The sequence below is a fragment of the Crotalus tigris genome, unplaced genomic scaffold (genome assembly GCF_016545835.1).
Source record: "Crotalus tigris isolate CLP2741 ecotype Arizona unplaced genomic scaffold, ASM1654583v1 scf7180000018609.294051, whole genome shotgun sequence".
Lineage (NCBI taxonomy): Eukaryota > Metazoa > Chordata > Lepidosauria > Squamata > Viperidae > Crotalus > Crotalus tigris.
Genome location: NW_024097104.1, coordinates 218360 through 242078, shown reverse-complemented (window position 1 = coordinate 242078; position 23719 = coordinate 218360). Strand labels below are relative to the sequence as shown.

The following is a 23719-nucleotide window of genomic DNA, read 5'->3' as shown; positions in this document are numbered from 1 at the left end:
GAAATGTTGTAGCATCTGATAAATCCAATAATAAAGATGTCAGAGCTACAGTATATATGATATTTACCTCTCCTTGTTGCCAAATTTCACATTTCCTGATTCGTAAAGGCAAAACCCCAGTGATTCATCATTTTTATTTTATCTCTAATATTTCTTTAGCTTGAAATGTTCCTAGCTAACTTTTTTTCCCCACATTTCAGTGGGCACATTCTCAGAATAGCTAACAAATGAAAGGATAGTATCCTCAAAGCAACTCAATGAGGACAGGTTGAGAGAAAGTGAAAAAACAAAGAGAATCACAATTAAATGGCAATTAAAATCTGGGTTCTAGCTAAACACTTTAGCAACTGAAATGAGTTTGGATATTGTGAAGGCCCCTCCGTGTCGAAGTGGTCAACAATATGAGGACACTCTAAGCTAATCTAATATAGTAGAACCTACTTATCTCCTGTCGTATCTTTACTGTATTTTAAGCATTCAGATATATAAAATAGAATAGAATAGAATAGAATAGAATAGAATAGAATAGAATAGAATAAAGAATAAATAAGGAAGAGAAGAGAAGAGAAAGAAGAGAAGAGAAGAGAGAATAAGAATAGAATAGAGAATAAGGAATAGAATAGAATAGAATAGAATAGAATAGAATAGAATAGAATAGAATAGATAATAAGGAAGAGAAGAGAAGAGAGAATAAATAGAATAGAATAGAATAGAATAGAACATAGAATCAGAAGGTTGAAATGCCATCCCAGTCAAATGATTGTCCAGTCTATTCTTGAAAATTTCCATCACTGGAGACAACCCCAGGAGACAAGTTATTCTATTGATTAATTGCTCTCACCATCAGAAAAAAAATCACCAAAGTTGTATCTCTCTTTGACAAACTTCCACCCATTAACTCTTGTCTTACCTTCTGGTGCCCTAGAGAATAATTCCCTCTTCTTTGTGACAGCCCATCAAGTACTGGAAAATAGTTATCATGTCCCCTCTAATCCTTCTCTTCGATAAGCCAGATTCTAGAGTCTAGACCAGGGGTCTTCAAACTTGGCCCTTTTATGACTTGTGGACTTCAACTCCCAGAATTCCTCAGCCAGCATGCCTGGCTGAGGAATTTTGTGAGTTGAAGTCCACAAGCCATAAAAGGGCCAAATTTGAACACCCCTGCTCTAGACCTATCTAGTCCCTCAACTGTTCAACATATGATAAAAAATTGCACCCAGCCTGTGTTCCATAGAAGACCTATATATTGTGTGGGTCAAAGGAGGGCTGGGGAGTTATTTCCAGACCCCTCACACCCTAGACATAAACTGTTTCAACTCCTTCCTTATATGGCATTGTACACCAAGACAACTATACACAAGGACAATTTTTTTCCCCCTTGTGTCATCACTCTGCTGAACACCTAGATGACAGAGAAAAGGGAGAAGAAATAACAAAAGCCAGAGAAAAGGAACAGAAGTGAATCTCTGCCCCCTGGGCTAATTGGAAAATGTGATTTGTGACTGCAAGATAAGGGAGGGGCTTAGCAAGAAAAGTTAGATGCCAGCAAGAGGAATTCAGATTCTGGCATAAACCTCCATGATGTGCCGTCAATTTGTAACACTGGTAATAAAGGCTTTAGGATAAACATGCCTGGAAGTTCTTTGAAGTGTTTCATTAGTCGGAACTATGACAGCATGCCAGAATCTGAATTTTTGTCAAAGCAAGAATATTCAATATTAGCAGCGTTGACACTAATTCTCACAGAGATGTCTAATGTCTGTTGTGTATTTGCCCATGTGGTATGGCTGTAAGTATTATTATTTATCCTTATTATTATCTTCTTTACTCACCCCTTCTGATTGGTATTATGATTACAATTATCCTTATTCTGTTGCTTTGCACGTACAATGAGGGCTTCACACCAGACAAATTCTTTGTGTGATTAATCACCCTTAGGAATCTCCAAATAAAGTATTCAGTGATTTAGCCTCCAGACTCAGTACCATCTTTGTTGCTCTTCTCTGCAAACTTAATTGATCAAAGATATTCTCAGTTTATGTACAACATTTGAAACTGTCTGAAGGACAGTTAGATGTTCGATGAATAGTCATTGCTGGCAACTCCATGCTGACTTTGGCTGATCTTGAAAAGAATCAACCGGCTCAGGATGGAAAAGGGATTTCACAATCTGAAACTCCCAGAGGTGTCAATTGGGATGAAAAATCACCAATAAACCCATCAGAAATTATTTCCATATTTATTTATTTATTCAGTTTCTATAGCTGCCCAACTCAACCAAGCAACTCTGAGCCGCTTGCAATTCTACCATTATAAAACAATTAAAACACATTAAAATAATGAAAACATCTACACCATAAATTGCTTATTGCTTCTGAGAAACGTAAACTGAGAATAAAATTTCTGTTCCTAAGTTGTGAAGTGAGTTGTCTCAGGACACTGCAACTGTCATAAATATGAGCCAGTTGCCCAGTTTCTGAATTTTCATCACGTGACTATGGTCCTACGTGTGAGAACCAGTCATGTCACTTGTTTTCAATGCTGTTAGAACTTCAAACGGTCACTAAACGAATGATTCTAAGTCAAGGATGATCTGTCAGTGGACTTTTACATAGTGCCCAGGAGCTGAACTTGATTCAAGGGGGGTTGTGTCTTTTTGTGCAGCTAGAATAAATTTGAGGTAAGCTGGGGAGAGTGATCTGTGCTAACAGTGCTAAATTGCAGCGTGTGTCTCTGTTTGTGTGTTTACATCCCGTATTGATTAAAGCACCAGGAATAGCTTTCATTTGGTTCCAACCGGCTCCTGGCCCAGACATATGCCAAACGATTGCACTGCTTTTTTTGAGAAAGGAAATGCAATTCCCCGGGCAGGATTAACGCCAGAACACATTTTGCAGAATTAATCTGCTTTTCAAATTTGCCAGGGAAGCTTTCAATGGAAGGTTATGGCAAACTTGATTCTCTTTGCTTCTCTTTGGACATTCCTTTCTGTCTTCCTTTCGTGATTAATCAAGCGGCTGGCAAGAAAACCGAATCCTCTTCAAAATTGCACAAGGCTGTTCCCGTACTATTGCTGGCTGACGTGCACTTTTGGAACGTAGCTAGAATAGGTAGTTCTTACGACCTAAAATTGAGCCCAACATTTCTGCTACTAAGTGAAACATTGGTTAAGGGAGTTTTGCCCCATTTTATGACCTTCCTTGCCACAGTTGTTAAGTGGATTACTGCACTTGTTAAATTACTAACAGGGTTGTTAAGTTAAGTTAAGTTAAGTTAAGTTAAGTTAAGTTAAGTTGAGTTGACTTGAGTTGACTTGAGTTGACTTGAGTTGACTTGAGTCAATTCATGTCACATCACATCAAGTCGTCACATCACATCAAGTCATGTCACATCACGTCAAGTCAAGTCATCATGTCACGTTAAGTTAAGCTAAGCTAAGCTACGTTACTTTATGTTACGTTATGTTAAGTTATGTCACGTCAAGTCAAGTCACATTACGTTACATTACGTTAAGTTACGTTAAGTTATTTAAGTTATGTTACGTTACATTACGTTAAGTTACGTTAAGTTATTTAAGTTATGTTACGTTACATTACGTTAAGTTACGTTAAGTTATGTTAAGTTACGTTACATTAAGTTAAGTTACGTTAAGTTACATCACATCAAGTCAAGTCACATTATGTTACCTTAAGTTACGTTACGTTACATTACATTACGTTATGTTATGTTACGTTATGTGAATCTGCCTTCCCCCATTGACTTTGCTTGTCAGAAGGTCACAAAAGGAGATCACGTGACCCTAGGCCACGGCAACTGTCATAAATATGAGCCAGCTGCCAAGTGTCTGATGATCATGGGGATGTGGCAGCAGTCATTAAGAGTAAAAAACGGTCATAAGCCACTTTTTTCAATGCTGTTGTAACTTTAAACAGACACTAAACGAACGGTTATAGGTCAAGGACTCACAATATTTGTCGTGAGAAAGAGCGCAAGAGAAGCTATGGAGTGTCATTGGGTGCCACCAAAAATGGATAGAAAACAGTGAACAGCACGGCAGGGTTGACTTTAACTTTGACCTGACAAGGTCGCAAAAGGGGATCACGTGATCCCCAGGACACTGCAACCATCATAAATATGGACCAGTTGCCAAGTATCTGAGTTTAGATCACGCGACCAGGGGGATGCTGCAATGGTTGTAAGTGTTCCTATTTTTCCAGCACCGCCATAACTTTGAATGGACACTAAATAAGATAAGATAAAATAACCTTTATTGTCATTTTTTTTTACTGTGGGCACAACAGCACACATCAAAAAATGAAATTTAGTTGCCCGCTCTCAAAGTGAAACACTTATATGACACACACCTAAAACATATTATACACAACATATGTATAGACCAGGGGTAGGCAACCTTGGCTCTTTTATGACTCGTGGACTTCAACTCCCAGAATTCCTGAGCCAGTTGAAGTCCACGAGTCATAAAAGAGCCAAGGTTGCCTACCCCTGGTATAGACCCACACCCCTACAAATACGTAAGAAATAAATATTAAATTTTGTCCATCTTGACTATATAACGGAAGGAGGAAGCTTGAGAGTTCACAAGGTTAATGCTGTATGGAATGAAACTATGGCTGAATCCGGATGTTCTGCTACGGATACCACGGAGCCCCCTCCCCCTCCCAGAAGGGAACAAGGAAAACAGGTCGTGTAGAGGATGTGTCGTGTCCCAGACGATCTTGCGGACCCTGCTCAAGCAACGCTTCTGTGCTGTGTCCTAGATGGGAGGGAGGGAGCTGCCAATGATCTTTTCGGCCGTCCTCACCACTCTCTGCACCGCCTTCCTGTCTGAAGCAGGGATGCTTCCAAACCAGACTGTGATGCCGTATGACAGGATGCTCTCCATCGTCCCCCTGTAGAAAGTGGTCAGGACAGGGGAAGAAAGATGTGCCTTTCTCATGCTGTTGTACATTGAGAACTAACTGTCATGCAAGGTGGTTGTCAGAGTGGTTTCGTGTTGTGTTCTCTTCTTAAAACACTGAACAAACGTCTCACTTAGCAACAGCAGTTTTGGGCTTGGAGAGCTGTGCACCACGAAATTTCATGTTAACGCGTGCCGATTAGTGCACGTTCAAAGGGGCGATAAAGTTATTATTCTGTTCTAACGGTTCGTGTTTACAGATCAGCAGACTGGATTCTTTATCTGTTTAAGCCCTCTTCCTTATTTTTTTCCCCCCTTACTCTGTCTCTAGGCTGGCATGATCAAAGTTGGTGTAGAGGAATTTTTCATTGAGCCCCTGGAGAAAGGCCAACAAATGGAGGAGGAGAAAGGACGGCTTCACAGGGTTTATAGGAGGTCAGCAATTGCCCAGAATTCATCCGATATTCTCCCTGATTTCCAAAGTAAAGGTATAGCTTCTGTCTACGGATCATTTCATTTACCGTCTCGTTTGTTCTTTTCCTCAAGGTTTATACGCCACAGGTAGTTCTCGAGTTACACCCATTCATTTCGTTGTTAGTTACAACAGCCCTGGGGGGGGAAAGCGACTTAGGACCCTTTTTCACACACGATTGTCGCAGCTTCCCCAGGGCACAGGATCAAAATTCAGATGATCGGTGACTGACTCATATTTATGACGGTTGCACTGTCCTGGGGTCTTGGCTGATCCCCTTTTGTGGCGGGAAGGCCAATAACATCCGTGATACTAACTTAACAACTGTGGCAAAAAAATAGTTGTAAAAGGGGGGCAAAATTCACTTAATTGTTTTGCTTAGCAAAGAAATTTTGGGCTTGTAAGTTGAGGACTACCTGTATTTTCGCTTTTCTTTGTTGGAAAAAGTTTGGCGTGATTCAGTTCAGTTGCTCAGTACTTTTAGAATCTTTTTGGCTGGGAATCGATGCTTCAGATCAATATCAGAGATCCAGTTTGGCCTGGATCAATAGAGGAAGCAGGGTCTAGAGCAGCGGTTCTCAACCTGTGGGTCGCGACCCCATTTGGGGTCGAACGACCATTTCACGGGGGTCGCCAAACAACGCGATCCGCCATTTTTTTTGTCAGCCGGCGCAGGGGGCGGTGCCACGCATGCGCACCGCGCAGGGGGCAGCGCATGGGGACGGCGGCGCACATGCGTGCCGCGCAGGGGGCGGCGCCACACAAGCGCGCCACCTGCTTATGACTGGGGTCGCCGTATAAAAAGGTTGAGAACCACTGGTCTAGAGCATAGAAGATAAGGTCGCATTGATCCACTAGGAACAGAGACATCAAAGTCTTGGTGTCGATTAGCAGATAGAGGAATGCTTGTTTACTTCACATTTTAACTTTTTTTTTAAACTTAATAAAGTTGGTTTAAAAAAACAGTCTCCAGGGCTGTTATTTAACCCCTGGTTTTGTAACAACAACAACTTGAATAGCATAAATGGGAATGGTGTGGGGGGAAGATCTCAAAAATAATATGGACTAGTAACTCTGATTCTTAATTCAAAAACCGAAGGAAGTTTCAAATCTGTAGGAAAGTATAGAAGAGTCTGGACATGGTTGTGTGAAATCATCCAGTTGCTTTTATTTAACTTTTTTTTTGGCTTCTAGGAACAAGCTGGCCCTCGGTGACCCTTGGGAGGACTTGGTTAGGCTCCCATTTCAGCCAGACAAAATTTCTTGATTTTTTTCCAGCCACACCAAAATCAGTTCAGAAATCAAAAGTTTACTCAAGAGCAGGGGTGTCAAACTCAATTTCTGAGGGCCACATCAGCATTGTGGTTGTCCTTGGGGGGGGCAGATAGGTGTGGCCAGGGTAGGCATGGCCTACTGGGTGGGCATGGCTGGAGTGGGTGTGGCCTACTGGGTGGGTGTGGCCAGCTCTACATCATTCGCGTCAAGGGGGCCTGTGGGGGCCTGGGCAGGAGTGGGACAGATCTGAGGGTCTCTGGCAGAAGGGGGGGGACCGGGGCAGAGCCCATCAAGCCGGATATGTGAAGTAGATGAGGGCCATTTGCTGGCCACTTCCAGGCGATGGTGCATTTCTTCATTCCTAACAAAGGGTGACCCCTCCCCAGCATGCACCCAGGGGGCAGGGCCAACACGGCAGGGTCTGGTTCCTCGCTGTTTCCGGACGGCCTTGTGGAGCTAAGACTGAATGCGTTTCAGCATAGATGGCCACCACAAAGTTGTACATTGGCTCCCGGCCGGCCTGGGCGGGGCCAAGGCAGCGGGGGCCGTTCCCTCACTGTTTCCAGGATGGCTTCGCAGGCCACATGAAACCACGTTGTGGGCCACATCCGGCCCCTGGGCCTTGTGTTTGACATGTCTGCTCAAGAGTCAGCCCTTGTTCTGCCATAGACCTGATGACTGTGGAGGGTCTGTGGAGAACTTCAGTAGGATTCCATAAAAGAGGCTCCAGCACCATATTCAATGTTTGCAGTTATCAGCATGCATAGCCATGTTCGAAATCGGCTCTGCCTGCATCCTGCGGGCAAAGACAGCTGGCAAATTTCAAAGGTGTAAAAAGATGCAGCGACTTTAAGGGTACGAAAGGGTATGTGGTCCCATGCAGTCTGAAACAACTTTTTGGAAAGGTTTGCCAACACGCCTATTAGGATACCCTTTAAAGTTGCTGGGTCATCCTGGAAAAAGACATAGCTACTTTCAAGGGTTGCAGACAGATAGGCTTGGTGAATCTCGGAAGCCTCATTGTTTGAAGCGACATCTTACGTTCCGCAGCTGAATTTAGGGAGACTTTGAAAGCAAGCGCATGAAAATCTGAAGTTTGTAGCAGAGCAGGAGAGGAGAAATGTAAAAGTTGTCTTCTGGAATTTTGTTTTGGGTCTCTGCGTGTTTGACTCTTAGGATTTCTTTCGCTGTAAGCTGACACTGTATGCCATGTGGTTCTTTTTCCTTGTTTGCTAATCTTAGGTTTACTGAATTGCCTTACTGTTACCTTTAGGGGGACATCATTCATTCATTCATTCATTCATTCATTCATTCATTCATTTCTATAGAAATTCTTCTCTGTCTGAGCAGGAGATTGGACTAGAAAGCTTCAAGGTCACTTCCAAATCTGTTATTTTATATCTTATTCCAACGAAGGAGAATATCTGTTGCTCAGGGTTGAAATGAGGGGTCCTTGGTACTCTCTGAGCTGGCTTGTTTTCTTGCAGATGTTTCATTACCCAACTAGGTACCATCATCAGTGCTAGAAGAGAATGGGGTGTGGGGGGAGGAGGGGGAGGAGGAGGAGGAGAGGAGGGGAACTGTAAGGTCCTTGGTGCTCTCTGAGCTGGCTTGTTTTCTTGCAGATGTTTCTTTACCCAACTAGGTAACATCATCAGTGCTAGAAGAGAATGGGGTGTGGGGGGGGAGGAGGAGGAGGAGGAGGAGGAGAGGAACTGTAAGGTCCTTGGTGCTCTCTGAGCTGGCTTGTTTTCTTACAGATTTTTCATTACCCAACTAGGTAACATCATCAGTGCTAGAAGAGAATGGGGTGCAGGAGGAGGAGGAGGAGGAGGAGGAGGAGGAGGAGCACTCCTTACTAGCACTGATAATATTACCTAGTTTGGGTAATGAAACCTGCAAGAAAACAAGCAAGATCAGAGAGCACCAAGGACCCCTGTTGATAAGCCCCCCCCCCCAAAAGAAGCCAACACAGTCTTAGGCCACATGAATAGAGGGATAGAATCAAGATCACGTGAAGTGTTAATACCACTTTATAACACCTTGGTAACACCACACTTGGAATATTGCGTTCAGTTTTGGTTGCCACGATATAAAAAAGATGTTGAGACTCTAGAAAAAGTGCAGAGAAACCAACAAAGATGATCAGGGGTCTGGAGGCTAAAACATACAAGAAGCGGTTGCTGGAATTGGGTATGTTTAGTTTAGTGAAGAGAAGAGAAGAGAAGGACAAAGGGTGAGATGATAGCAGTCTTCCAGTATCTCAGGGGCTGCCCCAAAGAAGAGGGAGTCAAGCTGTTCTCCAAAGCGCCTGAAGGCAGGACAAGAAGCAACGGATGGAAACTCATCAAGGAGAGAAGCAACCTAGAACTAAGGAGAAATTTACGGGCAGTGAGAACAACTAATCAGTGGAATAACCTGCCTCCAGAAATGGTGAATGCTCCAGCACTGGAGGTTTCTAAAAAGAGATTGGAGGGCCATTTATCCAGAATGTTATAGGGTCTCCTGCTTGAGTAGGGGGTTGGACTAGAAGACCTCCAAGGTCCCTTCCAACTCTGTTATTCTGTTAGGAGGTCAGGAACCACAATTCTCATACTCTTTTCTCCGGATTTTTTTTTTTTAAATCCAGGTATTCTTGAGAAATCAAGATACCAGAATATAAACTGACAGCAAACAGCACTTCTTACTAGCACACTCTCTGCCTCCTCCTCCTCCTCCTCCTCCTCCTCCTCCTCCTCCTCCTCCTCCTCCTCCTCCTGTTCTTCCTCTTCCTCCTCTCCCTTCTAGCACTGATGATGTTACCTAGTTGGGTTAATGAAACGTCTACAAGAAAATAAGCAAACTCAAACTTCATCTCAATCCTGTGCTACAAATATTCTTCTTCATTGGCATGTTCTGTATTCTATTCAGAGAGATGTAGAAGGACTGTTCCTTTGATAACCAAGGAGTTAGAAAGATCATTGAGAAGAACAGTTAAACCCACAATCAAAATTTCATTTTGTTTCCACCTCAAGCACAAAATCTAGAAGCAGTTTCAGTGTGGCAATAAAAGTATTCTTATTTTTTTTCTTTTTTTGTGTGTGTATGTTTTTTTAATCTTGGGTTTTACCAATTAGATAGACTTGATGTTATTGAAATGGCTAGCTTATATTATTTTGTAAAAGTAAAAAGTTGAGGTTTGAAGTTGATACTCTATTGCAGGGCTTTTCAACCTTTTCACCCATTGCACCACTTTTAGGACATGGCGACATCCGAGTACCACCAGTTGCCTAGCAAGGTGTCAAAAACTTGACCAAAAAAAAAAAAAAAAGGAAAAAAGTGATGAAGTACAGGTAGTCCTCGACTTACAACAGTTCTCTTAGTGACTGTTCGAAGTTACAATGGCACTGAAAAAGTGCCCACCAAGGCACAGCTGAGCAAGACACCTGCCTGCCCACCTGGCGGCGTTCTTCCTCCTGTCCGAGATTTTCACTGTTGTGAGCATTTCTCTTGAGGATTGGCAGTGGGGGTGTGGGGGGGGGTGTTTGGTTTTTATTCCCCCCCCCCCCCGTCTGCTGGGTGGTTGCAGCAGGTTTTGGTCCCTTCACATGACCCTGGGACACTGTGACTGTCATAAATACGAATCAGTTGCCAAGCATCTGAATGTAAATCACAAGACCCTGGAGATGCTGCAACTTTCCAGCTGATCGGCGCTTCTTCTGGGCTCAGCAGAAGCGCCAAGATCAGCGCCGAGCTCCAGCTGGAACCTGGCATTGATCCTGACACTTCCGCTGAGCTCTGACAGCCCTGCAGCTCCAGCCATCTCTCGCTCAGGCTTGTGCGGTGCTGCCACCGGTTCGACTCATTCCCCTCCCCCGCTATTTTTCTAGAATGGTCGTGTACCACCTGCCGGGTGGTACACAGGTGGTACCCGTACCACTGGTTGAAAAGCCCTGCTCTATTGCAGGGGTCCCCAACCCCCGGTCCATGGACCAGTACCGGGCTGCGGCATGCCAGCAACCAGTCCGCACAAACAAGCAAAGCCCCATCCGTGGGAAGCAGGCAGCACACAAAACCACATACCCTCCAGTCCGCGGAAAAACTTCTCTCCACGGAACTGGTCCCTGGTGCCCAAAAGGTTGGGGACCTCTGCTCTATTGCACCAAAGGAAGTCAATGCCTTTTTTTTCCTTTTTTTCCTCCCTTACCTCACTTCTCTATTCCCTTTCCCCTTCCTCATCTTTTTCCACTATTTACTTTTGTATTTTGATTGTATCATATGTTTGTTGTTTTTGCGAAGTCGTGTCCGACCCATTGCGACCCCATGGACAACATTCCTCCAGGTCTTCCTGTCCTCTACCATCTTCTGGAGTCCCTTTAAGTTCACACCTACTGCTTCAGTGACTCCATCCAGCCACCTCCTTCTCTGTCGTCCCCTTCTTCTCTTGCCCTCCATCTTTCCCAGCATCAGGCTCTTCTCCAGTGAGTCCTTCCTTCTCATTAGGTGGCCAAAGGACTTGAGTTTCAACTTCAGGATCTGGCCTTCTCAAGAGCAGTCAGGGTTGATCTCCTCTAGGACTGACCGGTTTGATCGCCTTGCAGTCCAGGGGACTTGCAGGAGTCTTCTCGAGCACCATAGTTCCAAGGCCTCCATTCTTTGGCGCTCAGCCTTTCTTATGGTCCAACTTTCACAGCCATACATTGCAACTGGGAAAACCATGGCCTGGACTATACGCACTTTTGTTGGCAGGGTGATGTCTCTGCTTTTTAGTATGCTGTCTAGATTTCACATAGCTTTATAAACTAATAAAACTTTGAATATTAAAAAATAAATAAATTGAGAAGAACAGTTACAAATCTTTCTTCCCAGCCAAGATCAGCCAGAATCTTGTCCCCATTCAACCTGGCAAGGCAGACCCAACGAAGGAACATGGCCTATAGCAGAATTCTCGACCCAGTGCGGCACGTAAGGGAACAGCAATCTTTTGAGGAAGTTTTCTTCAAGAGCCAAACTACTGGGCAGTCCCGTTGCATAAATAAATAGGGAACAGCTCCAAAGAAACTGAGGCAGGCAATTAAGCTGTGTTGGCCGGCCAGAATGTCTTCCTGACGTGTTCATGAACATCTTCTGGGTCACTATAAAACGTGTTTCTCCCTTTGGGTTGTCACACACAAACAGATACGCACATATCCTAAATATCTGAACAGATTTGGTCTGGCTGGAAAAAACCAAGAAAGTTTTGTCTGGCTGGAATGGGAGCTGAGCCAAGTCCTCCCAAGGGTCACCCACGGTCAGCTGGTTCCTGGAAGCTCAAAAAAAAAAAAAAAGTTAAATAAAAGTGACTGGATGATTTCAGACAATCAGCAAGTCTAGACACTTCCATACCTTCCTATCGATTTGAAACTTCCTTCGGCTTTCGAATTTAGAAGCAGAGTTACAAGTCCATATTATTTCGGGGGTCTTCCCCCACCGCTATTCCCAGTTATGCTATTCAATTTATTATTATTATTATTATTATTATTATTATTATTATTATTATTGATCATCGCACAGTCAGCCAGATGTTCAGACTGGATTTGGCATTTTTGTCTACCTATCGAGTCCTTCCCAAGGACCTGGGATAGGCAGATGGGGATGTTTGATGTTATTACAGATATCGTCGCAGGATGGAAGCGGTTCCTAGTAAGGCCGCCTTTTGCAATTGACTAATGGCAAATTTGTCAGTGCCGATGATGGTGTTCAAGTGGTGCTCCAGTTGTTTTGGGATTGCACCCAAGGCGCCTATGACTATTGGTACCACCCTTGCTTGCTTTTGCCACAGCCTTTCTATTTCTATTTGTAGGTCTTTGAATTTTGTTATCTTCTCCAGTTCTTTCTCGTCTATTCTGCTGTCTCCAGGCACTGCCACATCCACTATCCAGACTGTTTTGTCTTTCTTATTGACAATTCTTATCGACAATTTCTTATTCACATGTCCGGGGTGTTAAGTTGCAGGTGCTTGTCTGTTTGAATTCTGAAGTCCCAGAGCAGTTTAACTTTATCATTTTCTATGACTTTCATCATCATCATCATTATTATTATTATTATCAATCATCGCACAGTCAGCCAGATGTTCAGACTGGATTTGGCATTTTGTCTACCCATCCATTATTATTATTATTATTATTATTATTATTATTATTATTATTATTATTATTATTATTATTACAAAACCAGGGGTTAAATAACAGCCCTGGAGATTGTTTTTTTTAAACCAACTTGATTAAGTTTTAAAAAAAAGTTAAAATACAAAGTAACAAAACAAAAAAAAGTTATTTTTAGTAATATGGTTGTTCAGTGAATCTGGGTTCTCTATTGACTTTGCTTGTCAGAAGATGATCACGCGACCCAGGGACCTTGTGACTGTCATAAATATGAGTCAGTTGCCAAGCGTCTGAATTTTGATCACGTGACCATGAGGCTGTTGCAACGGTCGTAAGTGTGAAAAGTGGTCATAAGTCGCTTTTTTCAGTGCCATTTTAACTTTGAAACCGTCACTAAATGAACTGTGGCAAGTGAAGGACTACCTGTAATTGTTAGCTTAACCTAGTTAGGGAACAGACCATAAAAGGGGGTTCAATGGCATCCCGGCACGCCCTGTCACTCAATGCTTGCACAGTCAGCGTGAACATCTAATGGGTCCGCGTAAATTTTTTTGGGCTGAAAACTCACCTTTTCCCCCACATTTCCCACAATTTCTTTGGCTTTGTGCATTAGGCATGTAGAGGTACAACTGCGAAAGCACTGGGCAGATGTTGGCAGAATCTCCTACCGAGGTCTCTGTTTCCCTCTCAGTGGGACTTGGCAAACTAATAAAAATTGCTTGCATTTTTCAAGCGTTGAGAGATACATTAGTCGTTGCGAGCTACTAAGATTCACAAATGTTCCCAAGTGGGCAAGAGACTCTGTTTTTCTCACACTCTGCCGTTCCACCCTCTGTGGGAATCGGGACTCCTTTATATAAAATGGCTGGTGGTAATTTGGAGAGCAACAATCATAAAAAGTGTCCTTCGGTTAGGAAACAGACATCCAAACTCTATACGCATCCTTCGTTTATGGGAAGTCTACTCCCAAATGAGGAAGCCCAGGCAATTCCAATGAACATAACAGTTTATTGCAAGTTTATCAATCTGAACAGCTAGCTGTCAAAGCAAATTGGCAATAGATAAGAATCAGTGGAATTCAAGGTTGGCTGAACCTAGATCAGAGGTCCCCAATGTCATGTTTCCTACAGATGAAACTTTTCAAAAGAATTTCATTGTTTACCTTAAAGAATCTTTCATTTGAGTAGCGTACCTTATTTTCCGTCGTATAAGACGACTTTTGCAAGCGTTAAAATCGGTGCCGAAGTCGGGGGTCGTCTTATATGCTGAGTCATCTTATACGCCGGAAATAATGGTAGTTTCCAGCATATAAGATGACTTTCTAGGCATGTGACTTGGCGCCGAAGACGGGGGTCATCTTATATGCCGGGTCGCCTTATACGGCAGAATATACGGTAATATCGGCACTGCATAATCAAAGCCAGAAACTGAATTCCCCTACCCTGAGCACATAATATCAAAGCACAATTCCGTCCTCCAATTAATAAGAGCCGAGGTGGCGCAGCAGTTAGAGTGCAGTACTGCAGGCCACTTTAGCTGACTGTGTTCAGCAGGTCAGCGGTTCAAATCTCACCGGCTCAAGGTTGATTCAGCCTTCCATCCTTCCGGGGTAGGTAAAATGAGGACCCAGATTGTTGGGGGCAATGTAAATATATATATACATTGCTTACTGGTGTACACCGCTTAGAGAGTGCTTGCACTTAAAGTGGTATATAAGTCTCATAAATAAATAAATAAACAGTCATAAATCACATTCCCCAGTTAGCTTGAAGCCAGTGCTTCCTCTCCAGTTCTCCAGCCCGCCAATTCTTTATCGACTCTGGGCCCAATAACCTTGATTCTCACGCTAGGTTTAGTGTTGTTATGTCTAGCTGGACTCCCATTCACATCTCCCCCCTCCTAGCATCATCTAACTCTAAAAGCGAAAGGAAAAAAATATTTTCATCTCTTGTCAATGCAAAACATCCAATGTTAGCAGCGTTGACACCCAACCTTTGGGGCACCAGGGATCGGTTCCGTGGAGAAAGGTTTTTCCATGGACCGGTGAGTGCGTGGTTTTGTGTGCTGCCTGCATCCCAAGGATGGGGCTTTGCTTGTTTGTGCAGACCAGTTGCTAGCATGCCGCTGCCCGGTACCGGTCCATGGACCGGAGGTTGGGGAACCCTGACTTAGATCATTTGTAGGTGCGAAGGAATTCGAGACTGATGACACATTTGATCCCTCCCTTGGGCTCAGCCTAATCCTTTCCTACACTTGAGTCTCATCAGTGAGCCAATCAATTACTTAATCAGTGAAGGTCCCCAAATCTTAAATATCATATTGAAAAAAAATTTTTCTTTTCTTAGGCAACAGCATCAACGCTAGAAAGGAGTGGGGTTAATGTACAGTGATTTGCTATGTCAGTATAGCTGGGAGTGCTGTTTTCTTCTTGGTAGTTCCTTTTTTAGGCTGTTGTTTACTGTTTGACTGTCTGAGTTGGTAGTTTCTTCAATGGGGTATTGCTTGCCACTTTCAACTGTAAAACTATGAGCATCGTAGACCAAACAAAGTCCAAAAATACTAGACAATTTCTAGAAGCCTAAAACTTAGACAAATCAGCCATAGAGATCAACAACATATACACACCATTCAAAAAAGACTCAAAATGCTAAAAGACCAAGAGTCTTTTGTTAGCACTCCATGTCCAGATAATCAGAGATTAACACCAAGATTAACACTAGACAAACAATCAAGAAGTAAACAATATCCCAGTCAAGGAACAACCAACAACCAACACAGACAACAGGCTAACAGTAAACCACCGGCTAATCAAGGAACCACCAAGAATACTCCCAGTAGCACTATTAATATATAAACAGAGATTAATATATAAACAGAGAAAACCCTACTCCCTTCTAGCACTGATGATATTACCTAGTTGGGCCATGAAACATCTGCAAGAAAACCACCAAGCTCAGAAAGCGCCAAGAACTCATGAACTACAAATATACAAATATTGATCAAATCCTCTGAATGATACAAGATTCCAAGGGCAAATATTGGGCATAATCAAATCCCCTTGCCGGATTTAGTAAGATTGCACCAGAGAGCATTATTATCATTGGCAGGGCAAAAGAAGAAGAAACAGAATGGTTATTTTCAGGAGATATCTTCCATCAGATCGTGTTCTTAAGCATTTCACCCTCTAGGCCGTATATTAAAAAGATTCTTGGGTTTCAGTGACTTCGGTAGATCATAAAATTGCTACTGCGTTTTTATTGTATGTGCAGTGTTGACATGTGCTCATTGAATCCTCTTGCAATCAGATTTGGCAACATCGGGTGGTAGAACTTGCCAACATGCTGAAGACGGAGAAACACAAAAATTGAAGTCTGAAAATAAATAAAGTCTGTAAAAGAGGTGGGGCTCTGATGCTCTGGCTATGGCCATCAGAGTTTCCCAGTGAAATAGATGGCATATATATTTAATAAAGTGAGAGATGAGAGATAGAGAGATGATAGTAAGTTAGATAGATAGATAGATAGATAGATAGATAGATAGATAGATAGATAGATAGATAGATAGACAGACAGACAGACAGACAGACAGACAGACAGATAAATACTGATAGATACAGAGAGAGAGAGAGAGAGAAAAAGATAGAAAGATAGATAGATAGATAGATAGATAGATAGAGATAGATAATGATAGATAGATACACACACAGAGAGATAGAAAGATAGAAAGATAGAAAGAGAAAGATAGAGATAGATAGGTAGATAGATAGATAGATAGATAGATAGATAGATAGAGATAATAGATAGATAGATAGATACTGATAGATACACACGGAGAGAGAGATAGAAAGATAGATAGATAAAAAGATAGATAGAAAGATAGATAGATAGATAGATACTTAGATAGATAGGTAGGTAGGTAGGTAGGTAGGTAGGTAGGTAGGTAGGTAGGTAGATAGATAGATAGATAGATAGATAGATAGATAGATAGATAGATAGATAGATAGATAGATACAGAGAGAGAGAGAGAGAGAAAGATAGAAAGATACATAGATACATGGGTAGACGGGTAAACAGACAGAGAGACAGACAGAGAGACAGATAGATATAGCAATAGCAATAGCATGTAGACTTATATAGTGCTTCATAGTATTTTACAGCCCTCCCTAAGCGATTTACAGACTCGGCATATGTTGGCCAATAATCTGGGTCCTCATTTTACTGACCTCAGAAGGATGGAAGGCTGAGAATTGAACTGCTGGCAGTCAGAAGAATTAGCCTGCAATACTGCGTTCTAACTACCGCGCCATCATGGCTCATAGGCAGGCAGGCAGGCAGAGAGAGAGAGATGATATATGGATGGATGGATATTGATAGATAGATAGATAGATAGATAGATAGATAGATAGATAGATAGATAGATAGATAGATAGATAGACAGACAGACAATAGCACTTAGACTTATATATCGCTTCACAGTGCTTTACAGCCCTCTCTAAGTGGTTTACAGATTCAACATATTGCCCCCAACAATCTGGATCATCATTTTACCGAAGGTAGCATAAAGGGAGCTTCACACACGTGTGTGAGTCCCCACTGCTCACGAAAATGGAGCTGCGTTCTCATCTGCCGCTTGCATGGAACCATTTCCTCTCCCCCCCCACTCCTGCTGGTCCACAAAGCCAGAGAGGTTGGGGATCACTGTCTGAGCCCACGTTCCTCTCAAACCATGTATTTCAAAATTAATTGCTCCCTAAAACACAACTTTTGCAATCTTAAATCTTTTTTTACATTCCTTTTTGAGCTGCCTTACAAAATTCCAAACTGTGCAAAATAATAATAATAATAATAAAAAACTAAGCTCCCTCTTTTGCATGATAACCAGGAAAGTAATCTGTGTAGCATGCACAAAACAACATTTTCCTGCTGTTCCACAAGCTCTAGGATATTATGGGCACTTTTTTTTTTGGTTGTTTCTTTTTCCAACTGGCCAAGATTTATGAGCAAGAACTAATCTGGTGCCAGGAGGAATAGCCACGGTTTCCACAATACGGGTAGCATTTTGTGGGTTTTCCCTGTAATTTTTCCAGATGCAAATATTTGCATACTGCCGAAACTCATCGGCTGTTGCCAACAGAAAGTAAAGTTAAGGCTTTTTCCCCCAAGCCTCCGTGGAGTGGAATCTCGTCCAAGAATTTGGTTTAAAAATAATACGAATAATTTCGGCTGAGCTTTGCATGTCTCTTTCTACTTATAGCACAGCTTCTGTGCATCTGTTGAGTTTTATAATACATCCCTCAAGAGGCAAAAACTATTTATCTTATTTTTATTTATTTATTCGTCAAACAAAAATTTCAAATTCGAACGAAGAAAAGGGAAAAAAAAATAAAATGTGACAGGGATGAAACTCATGTTAATGGACATGCACGCTCCCTTAGGAGTCTCTTAAATCAGGGGTCCCCAACCCCCAGTCTGTGTACTGGCACCGGTCCACAGCATGCCCGAAACTGGGGCATGCAAACAAGCGAAGCTCCATCCCACAGTCCACGGAAAAATCTTTCTCCACGGAACTGGTCCCTGGTGCCCAAAAGGTTAGGGGACACTGTCCTGAATACGGGATGAGGTCCACAGAAATTAAGTTGGGATTAAAACTGTGAAAGTTTGTAGCTGAGACAATTGGGTAAGATAAAACTGATCAAGGAGAGAAGCAACCTGGAATTAAGGAGAAACTTCCTGACAATGAGGACAATCAACAAGTGGAACAGCTTGCCACCAGAAATCGTGGGCGCTCCATTACTGAAGGTTTTTAAGAAGAGGCTAGACAGTCACCTGTCTGAAATAGTATAGGTTCTCCTGCTCAAGCAGGAGGCTGGACTAGAAGCTCTCCAAGGTCCCTTCCAGCAATATTCTATTCTATTCTATTCTATTCTATTCTATTCTATTCTATTCTTTACAATGCCTTGGTAAGGCCACACTTGGAACCCTGCATCCAGTTTTGGTCACCACGATGTAAAAAAGATGTTGAGACTCTAGAAAGAGTACAGAGAAGAGAACAAAGATGATCAGGGGACTGGAGGCTAAAGCATACAAGGAATGGCTGCTGGAATTGGGGATGTCTAGTCGAATGAAGAGAAGGACGAGGGGGGACATGATAGCAGTCTTCCAGTATCTCAGAGGCTGCCCCAAATAAGAGGGAGTCAAGCTATTCTCCAAAGCATCTGAAGGCAGGACAAGAACCAATGGATGAAAACTAATCAAGGAGAGAAGCAACCTACTGTAGAACTAAGGAGAAACTTCCTGACAGTGAGAACAATTAACCAGTGGAACCACCTGCCTCCAGAAGCGGTGAATGCTCCAACACTGGAAGTTTTTAAGAAGAGACTGGACATCCATTTGTCCGAAATGGTATAGGGTTTCCTGCCTGAGCAGGGGGTTGGACTAGATGATCTCCAAGGTCCCTTTCAACTTTATCATCATTATTATTATTATTATTATTATTATTATTATTATTATTATTATTATTATTATTCCATTCCATTCCATTCTATTCTATTCTATTCTATTCTATTATCTGATGCAGCTTTGAACAGTCCTTTATTCTTCTTCAGAAATATTTATTGGTGAGCTCTCATCAGCTCACCCTGTAATAGTTCCCACATTAGTCTTCCTCTATGGGAATCAAGTCCCTGTGTAGTCCACAACCTGTTTGTCAACTGCCTGGGGGAAATTTGTCTGCAGGGAAGCAAACCCAGCCTGTCCCACTCTGCTGGCTGAGGAATTCTGGGAGTTGAAGTCCACAAGTCTTAAAGTTGCCAAGGTTGAGAACCTCTGCCCTAAGGGAAATTATCTTATTTCCCTTCAGAGCCATCACACAGGCAGCAGTAAAGGGAAAGCAAACAGGAACCTACAGGGAAATGACTCATGTGAGAACAGAGCTTGTCCCCGTGGGAATATTTCCTAGTAGGCTAGGTCACTGCTGTGTTTATTCTGCAAAAGGCTGGTGATGTGGGTAAATCGCCTGGAAGGACATCATCAATTTCACAGCTTGAGAAGAAGAGCCTGGGCCTCCTTATCAACAGCGTCCGATTGCACAATTCTTCTTAAAACATCTTAAGCATGAGTGTGTGCGCGCTTGCGGTCTAGGCAAGCATCTCTCTCCTAACGGAGTTCAGAAAGAGTGGCTGGAAGGGGATGTTCTGTTAGCTTTAAGTCAAAACATGATTTCAGTTGCAAAACCAGGCAGTGAGGTCATTCATGTTCTTCTCCTTGGGGTTGGGCTCGCCAAGAAAAAATTGAGCAAGGGGAATGGGAATCCCACCAATTTTTCTCCCTCTCCCATGGTACGATATTATTAGAATGGGAATGATTAGCAGGCTGGAGGCTGAAACATAGGAAGGAGGGATTGCAGGAACTTGGGTAGCTCTAACCCAGGGGTGTCAAACTCAATTTCATTGAGGGCCGCATCAGCATTGCGGTTGCCCTCGCGGGGGCCGGGTGGGTGTGGTCAGGGTGAGTGCGGCCTACTGGGTAGGCATGGATGGAGTGGGTGTGGCCTACTGGGTGGGTGTGGCCAGCTCTACATCGTTCGCGTCAAGGGTGCCTGTGGGGGCCTGGGCAGGAATGGGACAGATCTGAGGGTCTCTGGCAAAAAGGGATGGGACCAGGGCAAGTGCCAAGGCATGGTCCACTGGAGGAGCCTCACTGTTCCTCGCAGGCCATGGGGGGGGGGGCTGGATGGTGGCGCGGGCTGCCCGGAGCCCTGGGCAGCAGAGTTCAAACGCCCAGCCTGGCCCTAGAGCACCTGTGGCACCAAGCCGTTTCCAGACGGCCTTGTGGAGCTAAGACTGAATGCGTTTCAGCATAGATGGCCATCACAAAATTGTACATTGGCTCCCAGCTGGACTGGGCCAGGGTCAAGGCAGCGGGGGCCGTTCCCTCACTGCTTCCAGGATGGCTTCGCGGGCCACATGAAACCACTTCGCGGGCCACATCCGGCCCCCGGGCCTTGTGTTTGACATGTCTGGTCTCACCTAATGAAAAGAAGACTAGGGGAGACAAGATAGCAGTGTTCCAATATTTGAGGGGCTCCCAAAAAGAAGAGGGAGTCAAGCTCCTCTCCAAAGCACCTGAAGGCAGGACAAGAAACAACGGATGGAAACTAACCAAGGGGAGAAGCAAGCTAGAACTAAGGAGAAATTTTCTGACAGCGAGAACAATTAATCAGTGGAATGACTTGCCTCCAGAGGTTGTGGGTGCTCCATCACTGGAGGCCTTCAAATAACTGCTGCACGCATTGCATATGCGCAATGCTGGAAAAGGGAAAATATACCAACAAATGTAATGATTATTTACAAAATACTAGAATGTGCTGAGATGTACAAACTTACTCTAGAAATAAAAGACAAGGAAGTTACAGAATTTTATGATATGTGGGACAGGTATTACAATTGGTTAGAATTTTAGGAATAAAAAAGTATGAGAAGTAATGTAAATAAGTGTAAATAAATGTAAGAGATATAGGACATAGTATTGTTAAGAAAAAAGAAAAATGTACTTTGTATTTTGTTTTTTGTAAAGAGAAAAAGAAAAAATTAAAATTAAAAAAAAAGACTGGACAGCCATTTGTCTGAAATGTTATAGGTTCTCCTGCTTGAGCAGGGGGCTGGACTAGAAGACCTCCAAGGTCCCTTCCAACTCTGCTATTCGGTGTTCTATGATATTGGCAAGAGTTGGTCCTATGGCAATGATGACTTCCTCCCGATGTAAAACGTTTTCTATCCATGAAACTAGTGATGGAAATTGTCCAGAGTTTTGCAGGAAGATAATATGCAACACATATCCTCCTTCCATCTCATTCCATGAATAACAGAGTGGACCTGTTATTGAAAGGGACCTTTGGAGGTCTTCTAGTCCAACCGTCTGCTCATCCAGGAAAGCCTATTGACCTATACCAGTGGTGGCAAACCTATGGCATGGGTACCAGAGGTGGCACTCAGAGCCCTCTCTGTGGGCATGTGCGCCATCGCCCCAGTCCTAGGCCTTCAGCTGGGTTTTATAAAACCTTTTCGCTTTAGGCCTCCACCGCGTGTGCAAAAAAAAAAAAAAGGTTCAATCAGTCAGTCAATTTCAACTTCTCGCAGGAAAAAAAAGATCTTGCAAAGTTGGAATTGATTGATTGAACTTTTTAGTCCCACCCAGCCTGCCGTTACCACCGCAGCCACGCCCACCCAATGGGCCACGCCCACCCAATGGGTCACATCCAGCCAAGGGGCAACACCCACCCGGCACTCGATGATGCATAAGTGGGTTTTGGGTTGCAGTTTGGGCACTCGGTCTCTAAAAGGTTCGCCATCACTGACCTATACCGTGTCAGGCTAATGGCTGTCCAATCTCTTCTTTAAAAACTTCCAGTGTTGGAACACCCACAGCTTCCACTGATTAATTGTTCTCACTGTCAGGAAGTTTCTCCTTAGTTCCAGGTTGCTTCTCTCCTTTATTAATTTCCATCCATTGCTTCTTGTCCTGCCTTCAGGTGCTTTGGAAAATAAGTTGATTTCCTCTTCTCTGTGGCAGCCCCTGAGATATTTGAACCCTGCTATCATGTCACCCCTAGTTCTTCTTTTCAGTGCTCTAGACACACTGTTCCACTCATTAATTTCCAATGATTAGTGAAACTCCTGTCCAAGTCTCAGAATGGACTGGATGAGGCAGAAGAAGCTGACACTGAACCCAGATAAGATGGAGGTACTCTTGATAAATGGGAAACAAGACTCATAACTGAAGTCATGGCAGGTGCAAACAAGCAGACCCACACACGCAGAATTCAACCTGACAATTTTATTAAGTTCCTACCTACAATCCTCAATTTACGACCACAGCCCCAAATTTCCATTGCTACGCAAGGCAACGGTTAGGTGAGTTCGGCTCCATTTTACCACCTTTCTTGCCACAGTCGTTAAGCGAATCTCTGCAAGTTGTTCAGTTAGTAACACGGTTGTTAAGTGAATCTGGCTTCCCCATCAATTTTGCTTGTCAGAAGGTCGCAAAAGGGGATCACACGACCTCGGGACGGGGCAACCGTTATAAATACCAGTCAGTTGCCAAGTGTCCAAATTTTGATCACGTGACTGGAGATCCTGCAACAATCGTAAGTGAATAAAATAGTCCCTTTTTTTCAGGGCTGTTATAACTTCAAGCAGTCACTAAGCAAAGTGTTGTAAGTCGAGGACTGCCTTATTGAATCATGCTCTCCATGGGACAACTCTTGAAGAATTTGATATTAAAATTGGTACACATTAAAAGACGCTTGCTCCTGGGGAGGAAAGCTATGGCAAATCTAGACAGCATAGTAAAAAGCAGAGACATCACCCTGCCAACAAAAGTACGTATAGTCAAGGCCATGGTTTTCCCAGTTGCAATGTATGGCTGTGAAAGTTGGACCATAAGAAAGGCTGAGCGCCAAAGAATGGAGGCCTTTGAACTCTGGTGCTGGAGAAGACTCCTGCGAGTCCCCTGGACTGCAAGGCGATCAAACCGGTCAGTCCTAGAGGAGATCAACCCCGACTGCTCTTTAGAAGACCAGATCCTGAAACTGAAACTCAAGTCCTTTGGCCACCTAATGAGAAGGAAGGACTCCCTGGAGAAGAGCCTGATGCTGGGAAAGATGGAGGGCAAGAGAAGAAGGGGACGACAGAGAAGGAGGTGGCGGGATGGAGTCCCTGAAGCAGTAGGCCTGAGCTTAAATGGACTCCAGAAGATGGTAGAGGACAGGAAGGCCTGGAGGAACGTTGTCCACGGGGTCGCGATGGGTCGGACACGACTTTGCAACTAACACACATATATTACAGCTGCTATCTTCATCGTAGCTGGCCTGTATTAAAATTCTACACTCTTTGCCAGTTGTTTGGCTTAATTTCAGGCCTTGGTGTTAAACATT

At 43.4% G+C, this 23719-nt stretch overlaps 1 protein-coding gene across 1 annotated transcript in view; it reads left to right on the top strand.

The window, feature by feature from the left end:
• The window catches only part of ADAMTS3 (ADAM metallopeptidase with thrombospondin type 1 motif 3), a 152770-nt gene that overhangs the window by 37992 nt on the left and 91059 nt on the right, over window positions 1–23719 (top strand). Inside the window, exon 4 of the mRNA XM_039355135.1 lies at window positions 5250–5406. Coding sequence (XP_039211069.1) covers window positions 5250–5406 — 157 coding nt within the window. The remainder of the gene's footprint in view (window positions 1–5249; window positions 5407–23719) is intronic.